At 53.5% G+C, this 16733-nt stretch overlaps 1 protein-coding gene and 1 long non-coding RNA gene across 2 annotated transcripts; both read left to right on the top strand.

The window, feature by feature from the left end:
- The first annotated feature begins 2317 nt into the window (after positions 1-2317).
- On the top strand, positions 2318-3677 carry LOC105853583. Its single transcript, XR_001145404.1, has 3 exons — positions 2318-2494; positions 3365-3446; positions 3618-3677. It is a non-coding gene; the product is annotated as an uncharacterized LOC105853583 (long non-coding RNA).
- Positions 3678-4399: 722 nt separating this feature from the next.
- On the top strand, positions 4400-6308 carry LOC105853582. Its single transcript, XM_012724430.1, has 2 exons — positions 4400-5990; positions 6163-6308. The coding sequence occupies exons 1-2, from the start codon at positions 5302-5304 to the stop codon at positions 6203-6205; spliced, it is 732 nt and encodes a 243-aa protein (XP_012579884.1). The 5' UTR covers positions 4400-5301; the 3' UTR covers positions 6206-6308.
- Positions 6309-16733: the final 10425 nt, after the last annotated feature.

The raw sequence follows: 16733 nt of genomic DNA, 5'->3' as shown, positions 1-16733 counted from the left end.
GCAGAATAATCTTGTCTGTCCACTGACAGAGCGTTATTTATCAGGGGTTTGCACTGTGGCCACCACGCTCGCTGCGGCGTCAAGTAGCTGCAGCCTGTGGCCGCCGGGGTGACCAGCAGAAGCGCACCTGCCCCCCTTCTTCAGTGCTGTTGTCTCGAGTGTGCAGAGGGAACGATTTTATCATTGTAGTCAATAAACAAGTCTGTCATAATCAATGGCTCAAAAGCTTGGGCCCCAAAATGAAAGTCTTGAAACAATCATTATGATTTCACCTGGGTCCGGGGGACCCGGCAGACAGGCACAGGAGCGTTCCTGTCCTGGGTTCCAATCACTTGAACGTTGTGTCATTTCTTTAGAAAGAATGAATAGTTGTTCAAGTTAATTTCTGAGTGAAAGAGTTAATAAGAAATAGAATCAAGCATTGCTCACTGCTATGAAATTGTTATTTTTCTTAAGATTTATGTCGATTTATACACAGAAAACTGGGGTGCAGGCCAGAGGTGAGGGGATGAGAGGACTCCCCAGAGACAGAGTGGGGAGCAGAACAGGCGGAGCCACCGAAACCTACTGCTGAGGGAACAGTGGGGGACCGGAGAGACCCACTGCACCCTGTGGTCACTCCCTGGCGGGTGGCCCTCAGGCCACAGGGGCTGCGACTCACCTCTGTGCCCCGGGTGGCCTGTGACATTGTTCTGAAACAGGTATTTAGAGTTTCCTGCCCAGGCGTGGCTGCTCCCTCCAGGCGTGTTCCTGCTGCGCCTGAGGGAGCTGGCCTGTCAGTCGCCACCCCTGGAGGGGCCCCGACAGGCAGCTGTTTCCATGTGGGGGTGCAAAGATGGGGGCTGCAGGGGAGGGTGGCGGCAGTGAGGCTGCTTTGTTTCACGCGCGCTTTCATTCTGGTGGTGCGTTCAGAGCTGTGCTCTTTCTAATGTAAAAGTAATAACTGAGCGACCCCACAAGTGGAGGCGCTGTGTTTTAGCCAGTGGTAGCAAGAGACACCCCCAAACCTAAGGCCACTCTAAACCGTGCTTGCCTCCTGTGCGCAGCAGAGCAAGGCTGAAATCTGAGGCGATTCATTTGCTTTACATCCCATTTTATGAGTTTGCCATTTGTTTACATAACTGGCTCCCGGGGGCCACTCACCCCGCTCCTGTCACCTTCACCCCCCTCCCCCCCGCCCCTGAGCTCCGCTTCCCCGCCGGGGTCCTCAGGCGAGCGCGCTGCAGGCTCGGCGTGTGGTCCCTCGTGGTGGCCCTTGTGTTACAGGACAGGCGAGTGGCTACATGGATGCGGAACTTTAACAAGAGCGGAGAGGACTGTGCTGCGCCACGGACGAGGGGTCCAGTGAGTCCCGCTTTCCAGCTCTGCTATCAGCATCGTTCTGGAGCCCTGGGGCTCGCTGATAAGCAAATCGGGGTGAGACCTCTGTGAGTAGCCTCCATCTAGGCAGAGACTAGCAGTGTTCGGTGCTCTTGTCTTAAGTGAGTTCTTTTTTTAGTAAGAGGAAGAAATAATTTTAGTAATGAATCAATACCAGAACGGGTCAGCCGGGGGTAAACCTGGGTCCAGGGGCGAATAAGCTCTTCCCCCTGGTTTGCACAAGATGCTGTCATGTATTTTATTGGCATCTTTGAAGTTATAATGACAGACTTACTTATTTTCATTATTCAAATCAAATTTTATTGACTTCCAATTTGTTGACAAGGATACATAACTTGGGGCATACAGCTTTGCGCCTTAACACTTGCCTGTCACACACCCCTCTCCCTGCCGGCAACCCTCCCACGTCCATACGATGCAACAACAAACCACCCAGTTAAGTACCTGCACGGGGCCTGGAGATGGCGCCCCAGAGAAGGCGCCCATTGGCCCAGGCACGTGGAGAAGGCCCAGCAGCGCCTGCTAGCCCGGGAGTCAGATCACGACCGACCGCAGCGGGTATCGCCACCCTCACTTTTTCCTCCTGTCTCCTCCGCAGAATGGACCCCTGAGCTGGTGATCGTTCCAAGGTGACGGAGCCCTTTGTGGGCCGGGGAGTCACACCAAGTGACCGCCTTTGATTGGGAGCTCTAGCAAGTAGCATGGCCCCAGAAGGCCACCCAGGGCTCGCCATGGGCTTGAGCCAGACCAAGGGGCACGGAGACTCTACTTCCCACACAGACACCTTTTCACAAAAGGCTCCCGGCCACTTAGCTTCAGGGTGAGGCACACAGGGCTGGTTCTTACGCTGGCTTGGGTTAGTTTGAGGATGTGCGATGTATTATCTTATTAAATGGATCCCTGAATATATTAGTCCATAAATGGAGACCCACTCCTGAGCCAGGAAGAAGGATGCAGTGCGAATCATTCTGTTGAAAATTAGCTTCATCCTGGTCACCAAAGTAGAGCCTACATCTGGACCTTTTTGTTCACTCACCCTCTTTCCCTCCGCAGGGCGGGTGCGTCTTGGCTAACTCAGTTGCCCTGCGGGACGACGTTTGCATCACTCCTCTGGGTAAGGGGCTCATTACGTTATAGAAGCCCTAGAGTTCTTGGCTTGGGCCGGTCGGGTTATGGTGGGTCTCCTTTGTGCCATTAAAGAAGAAAAAATGTAATTAAATTGTAAGAGGTCATTCGGGAATCTGTGACGAGGTCGCATCCTAACCGAAGTTCCTGACCAGCCCATTCTCATGCTGGTGAGTGTGAGGGACGTGCTTGACTTAGCTCATTTCCAGACTTTGCACCCCCTCTCACGTCTGTCCATGGGTCTCTCAGACGTCCTTCCTGATGAAGATGCGAGCTGTTTCTCAGGTGGGGAGTCATAGTCTCGTTGTGGAGTAGGAATGTGGGCTCACGGTTGTTCATGTGACATCTGAAAATTGCCGTCACTGTACGCACTGCGTGGCGGGCCCGTGATGCGAGTGGAATGCAGCTGAGTGCACTGTGATCTCTGCCTGTGAGCCACTGAGGCCCGTTGCGAAACCAGCTCTTGCTTTCTGAGGGGAAAACCTCAGGGAAGTTTAAGACTCTAACTCTGAGACGTAAGAGGCTTCATGTATATTGATTTTATATTATTAATGACTAAATAACTGAATCAATCAATATAATAGTGATATTTTAAAATTTTATGCTATATAAGATACTTAGCGCCATTCTGAAATATCTTGTTCCATTAAGAAAAAAACATGGATCAAAGCCGGTACCTTTGTGTAGTGAACAGCTGCATCGACATATTTAAGAGTCAGTATTCTACTTAGTTTGCAATGGGTTTCCTGATGTTTGATTCACGAAGAACAAAAAGTACAATTAAGCGGATAGGAGTGAGGGCAAGCGTGGCCGACGACAGGTGTATTTCATTCTGACTCACACTTGCTCTGTCCCCCAGAATGCTGCACCTCGGCTATCCGGTGACCTAAAGATGAAGATCCGCACTGTTAACCTGTGTCCCTGGGGCCGTGGCGATCACGGTAATTGATTAAATTTTATGCTTGACTTGGCCGTTTTATTTATGGATGATGACTATATTATTCCAACAAAAATAAATGGTTTAATGTAATCCTAAAACCCTATCAAAGACCAGGCATGGGCCAGCGAGAAGATTTTTTTTCTGATGAGGTCATGGTTCATTTATTTTTTAGAGTCAAGAGAGAGCTTTCCATTGAGAAGGCGACGGGCCACGCCGCTCGGCTGCAGCTACGGGCGCCACACGCCAGTGCGAGGCTTTGCCCTGGGCTGTTCGCGTTTTCACTGGTATCATTTCGCGCCAAGCAGTAAGTGGTGGAGCAAGTTAAAGGTAAATATGCTGGTACGATTTCAGCAGTCACTCCTACTCCTGATTGGCCATGCAAGAGGATGTGGCCCAGGCCAGCTGTCTGCCCACAGTGCCCGAGTAGTCAAAACCCCCTCTCGTTTGGAAGCCCTCCCTGCTGCAAACTTTACTTCAGAAAGAAGACCAAGGGAGGAGCAGCAAGGGGAACTCCATCCGTAAAGACAACCCAAGACCAGGCGCATCCCCGGAGCTAGGATTGACCCAGTTTTGCTTCAGTGAGGCGCACTGGCCTGAAGAGAGTGAATCTGCGCTCTTGAGTGACAGCGATAGTGCTAGAGGTCAAACTCGTCACTGTTGTGTTCTTTGGCTTGACGTTGCTGTCACATTGTGGCTGGCGTCTGCTGCTCAGGTCCCTCTTGGTATTATCTAGCAAGTCAGTCTATTATAAACTAAATCAGAAGAGGCCAAGTCATGGACCTGTAATGAAAACTATGTGTTCTTATAAGGATCATGACAACTTAGGAACTAAAACAGCCTTTGAACGTTTATTCCGATAGTATACGCTGTGTACGGGACTGAAAATTTGGGTATTTTTATGTGCTGTTTATATGCTTTGTCCACCCTACCCCCACCTCAGGCACAAAGAATTAGCGGGAAGGATCCTGGACCCCATATTTTGAGTTTCCTGGCCCTTGGTTCTGGAGAGGACGCTGAGCGCTGTCGGGCCTGGGCTCTGAGAAGCGCTGTCTGCGTCGGTGCCGCCCTGCCGGGTTCTGACCTGGCTCCAGTGGTCCGGTAGCTCTCTGAAGCTAGATGGAGACTCAGATACGAACGTAATAGCTCAACTGGGCACGGAAACGGCCTTTCCCGGAGCACAGGAGGGAGCCTGTGGCGCCTCCGTGGGCACCTGGGCGGAGAGACAGGCGCGAGCGCGGCTCCACAGGTGGCGGCGGCCTTCCCGGCACCGTCTCCGGCCGTGGCCCGCCGGTGAGGCGCGCTCGTTGAGCCCGGGGGCTGAAGCGAAGGAGGAGTAAAGCGGTGAGTCAGGGACCGAGTGGAATTCACTCGCCAGGGAGACAGAGGAGCGAGAAAAAGACTGAAAGTGCAGAGGACAACGCCAAAGTGAAGCTCAGACGAGGGTGGCGAGATGAGACGGTGCGTGGTGCCCGGCGGACGAGCCCGGGTGTGAGCCAAACTGCCCAAAGCCAGGGGAAACGTCAGTGAGTGGATGAATGCGACACTCGTGGGTCAGGGAGTCAAAAGTGGAGTTGAGCATTCAAGTGGAAAAATGAATAAGTAAGTCGGTGTACTCCGGATTGCGCCTGGGGATGGATGTGTAAATGGAGGCTAATTGGTAATGAGCGGTCTCGGCAGCTAATGAGCGGGTGAATTAGTCGGTGGATGAGGGCGGCAGCTCCTGGCCACACACACTGATGAGCTAAGTCAAAGAGCATGCCGGATCGAACAGAGCCCGGGACTGGCTTCACTGAGGAGGACCGAGCCGAGCCAGGGGAGGACGCACGCTGGCAGTAAGGAGGGCACCGGGTGGGCGAATGTGTCCCAGGAATCCCAGAACGCTGGCGACTGAGCCCAGCGAGTGCGTGCGGGCGCGAGCCGCAGCGACTCCAGTAACTGCTCTGCAGGGAGCGGCTGCTCGAGCGAGCAGCCTGCGGCGGGCCAGTGTGTGCGGATGGGGGCGGGGCCGTGGCCACGCGGGAGCCTGCGGGGCGAACCCACAGGCGCGTCCCCGGCTGCGGGGTTCCGGGGGGCCCCGCCACGCCGCACTGCCCCTGGCTTCCGCGCGCCGCCGAGCTGCTGCTGAGTGGAGGAACGAGCAGCTAAAAATATGTCGTGCTTTTGTGGAAGGGCTGGTCCTTCCGGAACGGCCTGGGCGCCGTGCGGCGTGGTGCGGCCCGTCGGGGCTGTGGCGTCCTCCCGTGCGAGTCCATTTCCCGCCGCGGGTCCAGTGCCGGCGCGAGGCAGGATACTGGCAGTCCTCACTGCCTGGACACTGGCCCGTCTTGGGGCAGCGCTGGCTCGGCTTGGTGGCCGGGAACCTTGGGTCTTCCCGAAAACTGCCCTTGCCTCTGCCAAGACAGCAGGTCGAAAATAGCCCGGTCTCGGTCACACCTCCGGCGAGCTGCCTGCTTGCCTCGCAGGCAAGCCGACTTCCCCTGGGTCTCTGCGCGCCCTGGCCAGATGTGCGGCACCTCTGGACCTGTGGCCTCGCCTCCTCCGGCAGGTGAGGGCTGTGGAGACGGCTGCTCCGTGCGCAGGAGCGTGCTGCAGGGCGCTCCGGCCAGCGTGGCGCCTGGGGGTGGGGGGGTGGGGGGGGTGCGGGGCCGTTCCTGCCAGGTTTCTCCATCTCCACCTAAACTGGCTGTGACGGTCCCTCTTGGTTGCGTTATTTAAAGCTCTCAGAGGATGTGGTACCAAATTCCTCTCTCAGAAGAATGAAGAGTCCCGCTAAGTCCTGAGAAGGCGCCAGTTTGGATGGGTGGGCCGTCCAGGCCCGGCCCTCGAGGCAGCCTGCGGGGCCTTCCAGCAGGGACAGTCAACAAGAAAGGCAAGTTGGGGAGCCCTGGGCTCTGGGGGCGGGTGCTGGCCGAGGCCTGCTCTGCCCCCCTCGCCCCAGCCTTCCCTCTTCCTTCCCTCCTGTCCTCCTCCGCCCTTCTTTCCCCCCCTCCCAGAGTCCGGATCCTCCCGGCTGCTGCTCTCTCCCTCCCTCAGCAGCTATGTATCCAGTGCCCACCAGTGACATCCCTTGCGCTGCCCTCATCTCTTTCTTGTCTTGGCCCCTCTGACCCTAGAATCTGTCCCCACTCCTGTCCTGCATCGTCCTCTGGCCCAGTGGTGGTCCCCGTCGTCTGGCACGGAGCATCCCCTCTGCCTCACAGACTGATGTCAGCGCCCGGGCAAGCCAGGTAACTGCCCCTCTCTCCACTATGACACCTGGGGCCCGAGTTTTGAGTCTCGGGATTGCGTGTCTCCCGGTTACGTGGCCCCACGCCTCGAGGGAGGGCCTTAGACCGCGCTGGTGGCCGTGGGCCTGTGAGTGCCGGTGCATGTGGGAGCCTAGTGGATAGTTTTCTGTCGGAAGGTGAGCTGTGACTGGCCAGGGCGCCCTGTACAGGAGCGAGGTCCTCTGGCCAGCAGTCCTTGGGCGAGTGAGGCCCACCGACCTCGCGGCACTCAGCGGCGCCCCCTGACTACTCTCCCACACTCGCTGGGCTGCTGGCCTAGGGCCACCCACGCCTGACCCCGACACTGTCAGCCTCTCACCCATCCTCGCCCGCTCTCTCTCCTCCCACGCAGCCTTCCCACATCTGCGCTTTCTTCTCGGCCGCCCTGCATTGCACGAGCAGGACGATAAACCTCTCCAGGGCAGGGTCTTCGGGAGGGCAGGGTCTGCCGCCAAGAAGCGGTTGGTGAATTAATCATTCACTCATTCAAAAATACTGGGTCCTTTCCTTGGCGCCAGGAGCCGGGAGGTAAGTAGCGAGATGTAAGACATCCTCCCTCTGCCTTTCTGAAGCTCCGAGTCCCGGGTGGAAGAGCGCTTTAAACAAATATTCCTGGCAAAAGAACTTCAGGTGCTTGGGGATGAGGCCAGGAAGCCAGAGCAGGGGCGTGGGCCGCCCAGCCCGACTCTCAGACCGGAGCCTCGGCTTCCCCCGTGTCTGAGTCACCAGGAGAAGGACATGGTCAGGGCCGGCCGGTGGCTCCCACTGGAGGGGCCCTCAGAGCCACGATGGCAGAGGGGAGCGTCGGTGGCTGGGGCTGGTGCTGCCCTGCGTGGCAGAGCGGCTCTGTTGAGTCAGAGTTTGACCTGCCGCCGGCTTCCACCACTACTCCTGGGTGCGTGGCTGAGGGACAGACCGTGGGCAGCAGACCGTGCTGGCCTGCCCTCCCCTAATAGCCCGCTTCAGTCTTGATTCCTTGAGCGCCTGTGCTCTGCAGCAGCCTGCTGCCAGGGCTGCAGCAGCGGGGGTGAGGGCGCTGCGCCCCCGTGCGCCCCTCGCCGCCCTGGTGTCTCGCAGGCGCCAGCCACCCCTGGACCTCTGCCTGGCCTCCGGCAGCATCAGGCTACAGCCTTCTTTCTAGAATACATGGTGAGGGGGCCCGTGTTCCAGAGCCCTCTCGCGCACCTCCCGCACAGCCCAGGTCTTGGGTTCTGCGGCCTCCCGACCGCTGTTAGGTGTCCATCCTCCTGCCCGCCTTGAGTGCCTGGCGGTGGGTGCCCAGCCCTGCTGCCTGGCACCGGTCCTCGCCCCGCCAGTGTCCAGTAGAGAACTCTTGCGAGTAACTGCTTGAAGCATGACTGGCCAATGCAGCCTGGTGGTAAGGCCTGACCAGGGACGGTCGCTGGGGCCTGGCCCGGGCGGGGTCTCGGCCCTTAGGGGCGCTCCCCTCGCTGAGGCCTGCTTCCCCAGCCAGCTGCACTCTGCCCGGCCCGTGACTGGTCAGGAGACTGGAACCCTAACCCCCGACTCTGCCCGGGTGGGACTGGGTTTGCACTCGGTAGCCGAAGACGGGGCTTTACCCCTTTTTGAGTAAATCTTACCCCCGGGAAGCTAGGGCAGGATGTGGGCTGTTCAACAAGTGCTGGAAACTGAACATTTGCGAAAGGCCATTTCAGAATTTGAAACTGTGTGGCCACTGGCCAGAGCTGAGCAGGGGCTGGGGCCTCCTCGCAGGGAAGGAAGGGAGGGAAGGCTGAGCTGTGGCTGACTGGGCCGAGGGTTTGAGGACAGAAATCCGTGGTCTGTTTTTGCTTCTCTCCTGAAACTTGAGACATTTCAGTCGCCCTCGTTAGTTCTTATAAGTTCCCAGTGTGGGCTTCGGGCCCTTCCCAACCCAGAGGGTGGTCAGGTTGGTCAGGACTTGGGGCTTCAGCAAGAGCTGGATCAGGGAGGCTCAGGCAGGACCAGATCACCCCCTACCAGGAGACCCCACGGGCTCTGGGGCCCTGACCTCGAGTCTAGTGCTGTTCCTGTGCAGGGCTGGGACATGGTCCTGGTGCCCAAGCCTCGTGACTGGCTATCCCTGTCCTCGGGGTGGACGCTGACCCCATCCGGCCCTGGGACGGCGAGTTCTGTGCATTCATTCTCTTTTGAATTATTTTTCCTTCTCTCTGCCAGGAAAGATGCCCGTTTATGCCCTGGAGAAGTCACCGGAACCTTCCAATTTCACGCCCTGCGTCTGAAAAAGGGAAGGCAATTTCACTCATTGTTCGGTAAAAGTCTCAGGGAGTATTTTGTGCTGCCCGCTGCCCGAGCCCCACCGCCCAGGCGGGGCCTCACGGCTCGCCCAGCTCGGCAGGTGCTCCCACATTCCACACACACGTTTCTCTACCTGCCTTGGGCCCCCTGTCTACCCACCACGCCCCCACCCGCTCCCCGGCTCTGTCGTCAAGGGTGGCCTTCCCCCCCGCCCCCGTCTGAGCCTTGAGTGGAGCCAGGGCTGCCGGCTTTGCCTCAGTTTCCCGCCTGTGAACATGCAGACAGGCTGATGATGCAGACCCCGCGGTCTCCAGCCACACCCGCCCCCTTGGGGGCCGGAGGCTCCGGCTAATTTCCCCAGCCCGAGCCTCCCTGGGGCCAGTTGTACTTTCTTGCCCTGGGATCTGAGGCTGCTTCTCCCAGCATGTGTTTGGCAACATGATCAAACAGGCGCCCTGAGTTGGGACCCGGCCTGTAGGTGTCCTCGCTGTCGCAGGATGGGCCCAGGGTGGGGCCCCGTGCCCCTGGGTGTGCGGGTCCCTGTCTCCTGGCCACTGCTGGGCCCCTGGTCTCTCTGATTTGGGGGCCTCCTGGGGCCTCTGAAAGCGCTCCTTGTCCAGCGCCGTGCCCCCGGCTTCCTGTGGCCCTGGCCCACTGTCTGGCCTGAGCCTGCCCTCTTGGGCGTCCGTCTCTCCTCCCAGCCCAGATCCCACGGCCCTGCAGGGCCCCCGTCACCATTCCTTATGCGCCCTGGGCCCCCACTCTTGGGCTGGGCTGTTCCGCTCACAGGGTGCCCCTCAGGCCAGGGACTCTGTGCCAGCGCAGTGGGGCAGGGGGAGGTGGTCCCAAAGGCAGCAGCATCCTCCTGGCATTGCCAAGGGCAGGCGCACACCGGCCCTAGGGCCCTGCTCAGAGTCTGCACTGCCGGTCTCCAGCTCCTCCCCAGGTTTGGAGCCCTAGAAATGGCTGGGTGGGGGCTGGGAGAGAGTGAGCCCTCAGATACAGCCTCCCCTCCCCCAGGGGCAGGGCCTCCTGGGCCCACCCTCCATGCCCAGCCAGTAGTCACTGGGGTCACCTTATCCCACCCCGCTGAAGCCCTCAACGCTGCAGGTGCAGCTCATTGGTTCCTTGCCAGGGAGGAAGCCGCTCAGAGAGCGCGGCTCGGCCTCTTCAGTCCAGTGTGTCCCTGCATTGTGGTCTCCAGGGTGGGCACACAGCGAGGCAGACCTGCCTCTTTTCCCCAGAGGGTCTGGGCCCCCTGGGCATCAGCTTGTTTACAGTTTGTTGATCGGGATGGAAGAGCAGAACTTCCCCAGCCAAGTCCTCCCGTTCTGTAGCCAACAGGGAAGCGGCTGGAAAAGTCCCTTCCTGCTCTGAGTCGCCCCAAGCAGTTCACAAGTACAAAGCACGTGGGCCCCTGTCCCTGAGTCTCTCGAAGGGGCCCCAGAGGGACTCAGTGGAGTCAGGGCTGGGCTCCCCAGCCTGCTGACACTCCTCCCATCCAGAACATCCCTCTGGCACCCAGCCCGCACCCCCAGCGTGTCCTCAGGGAGCGCCTCATGGCGTCCATCCTCAGGATGCCCCTGTCAGCAGAGGGCCCGGCCCCTGGGGGCCGGGAGGGAGGGCGGGTGCAGCCACGGGCCCAGCTGGGGGTCCTGGGGCTGGGGGTGCCCCAGAGCAGGCTCAGCGTCCAGTTCTGGGCTACAGTCAGAGAGTTGGTGGGGTCCCGGAATCTTTGAAAGGTAAATAAGGATAATCACAGCCATTCCTGGCCCGATGGCGCCACTGAGCCGAGACTGTCACCCTGTTCTTTATGCAGCTGGGCCCCAGGCCCGGCGACGCCCAAGATTCAGCTGGCTGAGCTGAGTCCAAAGCCAGCCCCTTGTTCCTGACCTTGATAACCGTCGCCGAGCGCATGGCACACGACGTGTGCCCGCACACGTGCCTCCCCCAGAGGGGGGACTGACTGCCCGTGGCCCTCTCCGCCTTCCGGAAGCTCTGCGCTGGCTCGTGTCCCTGCACCCGCCCCTCCGCCCCTGCAGGCTGCCCTTGCGCCAAGCGGGATGCCCCCGGCCTGCGGCCAGAGGGACTCAGCAGCTGGCACTACGGGTGACTTGCCCTCTGCTCTTGGCAGGTGCCCCCCGAGGCGGCGCGGCGAGCCCGAGGCTCTGAGCACACGCGGTCGGAGGAGCGCTGGCCTGGCTGGTGAGTCCCGCTTACCCTGCTGCACTCTGGAGAGCTGGGGTGGCTGTGGCTTCGGGCCGCACAGGGTCTGGTTAACCACGAGTGGACTCTTGGGGAGGCCTCCGTGGCCCCGATGCCCGTCCTCCCCCCGGGGGCGCTGGCACCAGAGGCTGGACCATTTCTGGCAGCTGATTCTCTAGTGGAGGGCAGGGCCGGCCAGAGAAGGCACCGGAAAGTTGTCCGAAGTGTCAGGAGGGGGAGGGGAGCCAGGAGGCCACCGAAGTGGGGAGACACTCTGTTTTGCAGTTGTCCTTGTTGGGTGCTGGGGTGGCCTTCACCCCAGCCTGCCTGGAGAAAGTCTTTAAAAATCACTCAGATAATTGCATTTGGTCACGTCACTGCTGCAGCGGAGGGTGCAGCTCGCAGGAGCCAAGTGACAATTCTAAATAACTTTCTCCTCCTTAAAAAGGAAATACGTGTTTCGGGGGAAGCTTGCAGCGAGGGCACTGCCCGGCCGCCCTCGAGGACGCCGCTGCCACAGTGGCCAGCCTCTGCCTTCCGTCTCCTCCTTGCCCACGCAGGCGCGCGTGCGCGCAGGTTTAATTGGGTCCATCATGTCCTCCTATTTCTTCCACCTAACTGTTTCCTGAACATTTTCCCATGCCGGCAGGTAACTTCCTATTTTCCACTGTCAAACATCAGCGCCACAGCCCTCGGGGCTTCCCTGGGCCTCTCCGCCCAGGCGTTGGGTCGCGTTACGAGTTGGACTGTGTGGAGTGGGTGAGCATCGTGTTCTCATCTTCATTGTCTGGATAATTTGTCTCCTGCAGTCCACTCTCCCCTTGTCAGGGCCATGTCAAAGGCAAGAAAAGAGCATTTTATGGACAGACGGCACCCTTGAACTCTGCACCAACTTACATTCTCAGAGGAGCCTAACAAGCGCCTGTTTCTCTGGTTTTTCACTTTGAGTGAGGTTTTTCGCATTTGCCGTAGGTCAGAACACGATCTTCTGCCTTTTCATTTTCAGTTCTCTGAATCCCTGTGCTAAGAGCACCGCGCCCTGTTTGGCTTGGTCTGTTCAGGTGCTTTTCATTTCTCACTTAGTTTCAGTTTGTGGAAGCCATGCACAGGCCTCTTTTTAAGTCAGCGGGTTTCCCAAGGTGGAGTTGCATCAGCCCTCCCGCCCTCCCGGTTCAGTCACCAGGACCTGCTCCACGGTCTGCCCTGCAGAACCAACCGCTTTTAACTTGTAACCGGTTCTCTTGACATTTGCGTCCATATTTCTAAGTAGTGCTCTTAGTTTTCTACTCCTCCGGTTTTAGCTTCGATATTGACTTCTCAGCTGCAGAAGATGAAGACTTAACTTTATTTCACATAGCCCTGAGCCTCCCCAAACGCCACATGCACGCTCCCTCTGCCCCAGCGTGTAGATTATACTTTCTTTTTGCGCATTATTATAACGGTGTAAACACTCTTGACAGCTGGACAGTGTAGCACTATGATTATCTGCATCTCTTTCACAACTTTCTGTTGTCTCTGGAGTTTTTAGTTGCCTTGTTTTTGTTTTTTCCTTCTTTCTTTGGTTGGTTAGTTTTTAGGGAGCTTCTCACACATTTATTCCAGGTCTCTCAATCTATTCCAAAACATTAGCATTATTTCTTTAAAATGTACATTCTCTTCTTGAAGAAATCTCTTCATAGAGCTTTTTCACCTGCTTTGCTCTAGGTTGGTTGACCTTTGGGTTTCTTGCCATTATCTTGGGATCGCGTCCTCTCTTTGTTCGGGTCCTTGAGCCCATCAAGCCTGTGTCACCTGATTTTTGGTCTACTTCCACTTTTGCTGGAGTGTATCTCTAGCAATTTCCCAAGAAAAAGTGTTTATGGAAGGTAAATTTTTAGACTTTTCACATCTGGGAAGGAAAAAAAAATATGTCATAACTCACACTGATGTTAATAGTTTGGCACTAACAATTCTAGTTGGTAATCTCCCCCAACTCGCAGGTTTTAATTTAATGAATCTATGTCTTCTAACTCATAGTACTGTTGATGAAAGATCTGAAGATGTGATTCCTCCTGTCGGATGTGATGTGCAGACCTGTCCCTCCCCATCCTTTCTGGAACCTGAGTATTTTCTTACTGTGTCCTAGTATTTTAAATCTCATGTGTATGCATGTAAGACGTTTATCTGTTTCACCGAGTCCCTTTGATCTGAGAGCTTGTGTTCTTCAGTTGTCGAACATTTACTTGGACAATTTTTTGGGCAATTTTTTCCTCTTGAATTTATATTGTTCATATGTTGGATCTTGTTAACTGGTTTTCTAACATTCTCATATTTTTCTTCTTGTTAGCAATTTTTAGTGTTTTTATTCTCATTTTCAGAGATTTCTCTGTCTTTATCTTGTAACCTTTTTTCATTTCTGTTTTCTCTAATTTTCAAAATTTTTTAGTTACTTCGAATATTATTTTATAACATTTTTGCCTCATGGATATAACTGCTTCTTTGGATATTCCTTCCTTAACTTTTTGGTGATGGAGCTATGGCTGTGGATAAGTTAGAGAATTAGCTACAGTTACTGATACAGATACCAGTACATACAGATACAGGAAACACATACACACGTGGACACACACAGTGACAAGCAGTTTGGAAACACTTAATGGTCAAGTCCGGGAGGCGACGGCGGCCTTGTGCGCTTGGGCTTGACTGTAGAGTGACGTGTGGAGAAACCCCAGGTTTTGCCTCTTTTTCCTTGGAACTGTTCCTATGCTCCCAAGGAGGTTCCTCAGTTCCTGAGCAGGCTGCTGGTGCCCGGGGAGGTTTGTGGAGGGAGATGGAGGGCATCTCAAGATCCAGCTCTTTCCTTCTTCCTCTTTGACTGAGAACTCTTGCACCCCACTGTGCCTGCGGCCTTGGCCCCTCGCCGCTTTCTCCATGGAACATGTCCGACCCCTCCCCAGGGCGGGGAGGACTCTGTCCTCTGGGTGAGGACTTGGGGACTCCGTCTGCGCACAGAGAGCCCGAGCCAGTCCCCCCGGCCTGGCCCTGCTTTCCTACCACCTCGAGGCACCTCCGTCTCTGGTCCTCAGCGAGTGTGCAGGGTTGGGGTTCCCCGCTGCGAGCCAGCTGCCGTCCCGTCTGCTTGTCTTGAGCCCGTGTGCTCGTGCTCAGGACGGAGAGCCCTTTCCTCACCTTAGCCGTCTCGAGGAGGACAGGTGAGCGTCTGTTCGCTGCGCGCCATGTTGTGACTGGAATCCACTTGCCCATTTCTCTGCTCCGCGCGCATGTTATTTGCCTTTGTCAGGCCTTTTCAATAAGGGCAGTCACTCTCTGTCCTGTTTCCCCCATTATTCATTGCCGTTACGTTTTGTCCATGGAGCATTTTTAAAATTTAAATACCTTTGTTTTAAAAATGCATCACTGATTTTTCTGTAGTGTCTTGTTTCGGAAGGCCTTTCTCATGTAGTGAACTTTATTTTTCTAGTTCTTTCATGATTTCATCTTTCCCATCGAATCTTTAATCCCTCCCCGATGTGAGAAATAACTCCATGTCCCATTTCTGCATTTGCCACAGAGCTCAGTTTTTAGTTTCGTTTCTTTTTGCTGCTGTCCCTCCACTCATGGACCTATTCTTACACTAGTATTGCTTTATTTTAATATTGTATTGCTGTAACATGTTATTACTTGGTAGCAACTGTCTTTCCTCTTTCTTATTTTCCAAGATTTTTCTTAATTATCTCGTGTATTTATTCTGTTATATATATTCGAGTGACATTGTGATGTTAAAAACATTCCTTAGACTTTTCTGTGGAGTTTTATGAAATTATAAATTAATTGAAAGAACTAATTCATAGTTTTTGCATGATGTTCTGCAGTTTAATATCTACTCACAATTTGTCATTTAGTTTTTTTCAAGGATTTAAGTATGGTTTCTACTGTGAATTTGTTCCCTCTCTTATATTTTCCTAACTGGCATGCAGGGAAGAGAGTCTATACTTACTGCTGTTGTCTGTCTTGTTGATTTCTCTTATCCTATCAGTTTTGAGTTGAATGTTTTGGAATTTCTATGTAAAGAGTCACTCATATTTACAAAATCAGAATTTTGCCTCTTTTTCAATAATTTATCTCCTCTATTTTCCTTCTTGGCTTCTAGCATTGATTAGATCTTCCAAAACATTAAATTGTTGGTAACAGAAACCTTTTCTTATTTCTGGTTTGCTGTTAAACATGCTAACAAACAAAGTTTGAAGACTATATGTCTTTTTATGATACAAAGTAATTATTTCCATATAGCCTTAAAATCAGAAATGGATTTAGAATTTTATAAAATGGTTTTTGATGCCTCTAGAGATATAGATGGTCTTTTTCTCTGTTGACTTGTTGATGCTGTGGATTATAACAATGTTTCATGACTTTGAAACATTTTTGGATTAAATTCTGACTGTTTATCATGCATTGTTTTTTTTAAACATGCTACATGTGTTGTTTTGCTAGTACTTAATTGGGGATTTTTCAATTTATTTTGTGTTGGTTTTAGTGTTAAAGTTATGCTAGTTTGTAAAATTGATCAGGGCATATTCCATCTTTTTCTACATTCTGTACCATATCTACATTTGATTGACTTGGGAAGCTTGAAAGAACACACCCATGTAACTCTCTGGGGGCAATTCTTTGACAGCTTTTCCTGTTTCTTCTGTATTTATTGGAATCCTTAGGTTTTCTGCATCTTTAGAATTTCGCATCTTGTTCTAATATAGCTAAGCGTTTAAATGTGCAGGCACTGGAATCTGGAAACTTGGGTTCAAATTCCTGCTTTGCATTTCCCACGCGACTTTGGGAAAACTATGCTGCTACCTAATTGTTAGTTTCCTCATGTGTTGAATGGTTCCACGGTGAATCCATAGACTTGAGGGTTAAAGAGATAAAGTGCTTTGTACTGTGTCTGGCACATGTGAATGCTTGATGATTTTTAAAATTTATTATTAATTATGGAAAACCACCAATTTTCTGAGATTTAATTAGCATAGCATTGTACCTATGATTTTATAATGCAATTTTAATTTATCTCTATAATTATATAACCTTTGCTATTCTGAATTTTGTGTATGTATTTTCAATCTCTTACTAGATGAGCTAGGTGAGTGCATGTTTTGGAGGTTTTCAAAAAATTAGTTCTTGGAGTAATTTGTCAATTCTACTGTTTGTGTGTGTGTGTGTTTGTTTAAATTTTAAAAATATTTGCTTTTTTCTTGATTGGTTCTGTCCTTCTGCTTGTCTTAAGCTTGTTTTATGGATCTTGTGTATTCCCTAATGTTATTCTTCTTTAATAATGAAAATATCTCATGGTATGAATTTGCCTCTGGCTGCAATTTTGACTGCATGTCATAAGTTTTAATATGTAGCCTTTTGAATATTTAAAATTATGTGTAATTATGCTTTTCATCCCTCTTGTTCTTGAACAATTACTGAATTAAATATGCAAAAGTGGAGTTTATTTTTCAAATTGACTTCCAGTTTATTTGGGTTGTGGTATCTTAATACTTCTTACTCACTCATGATTATACTTCATGGTGGCTGAAGAA

The sequence above is a fragment of the Condylura cristata genome, unplaced genomic scaffold, assembly GCF_000260355.1.
Source record: "Condylura cristata isolate star-nosed mole 26May11 unplaced genomic scaffold, ConCri1.0 scaffold00013, whole genome shotgun sequence".
Lineage (NCBI taxonomy): Eukaryota > Metazoa > Chordata > Mammalia > Eulipotyphla > Talpidae > Condylura > Condylura cristata.
Note: the sequence above shows the minus strand (reverse complement) of the source record. Positions and strands in the feature narration are given on the sequence as shown.

What these genes read in the sequence shown, in the direction of transcription:
- LOC105853582 (XM_012724430.1), top strand. Translation starts at nt 5,302, where the DNA reads ATGTGTCCCAGGAATCCCAGAACGCTGGCGACTGAGCCCAGCGAGTGC. An exon ending in GGCCTCGCCTCCTCCGGCAG is followed by an intron (nt 5,991 to 6,162) that starts GTGAGGGCTGTG and finishes CGTTATTTAAAG; the next exon opens with CTCTCAGAGGATGTGGTACC.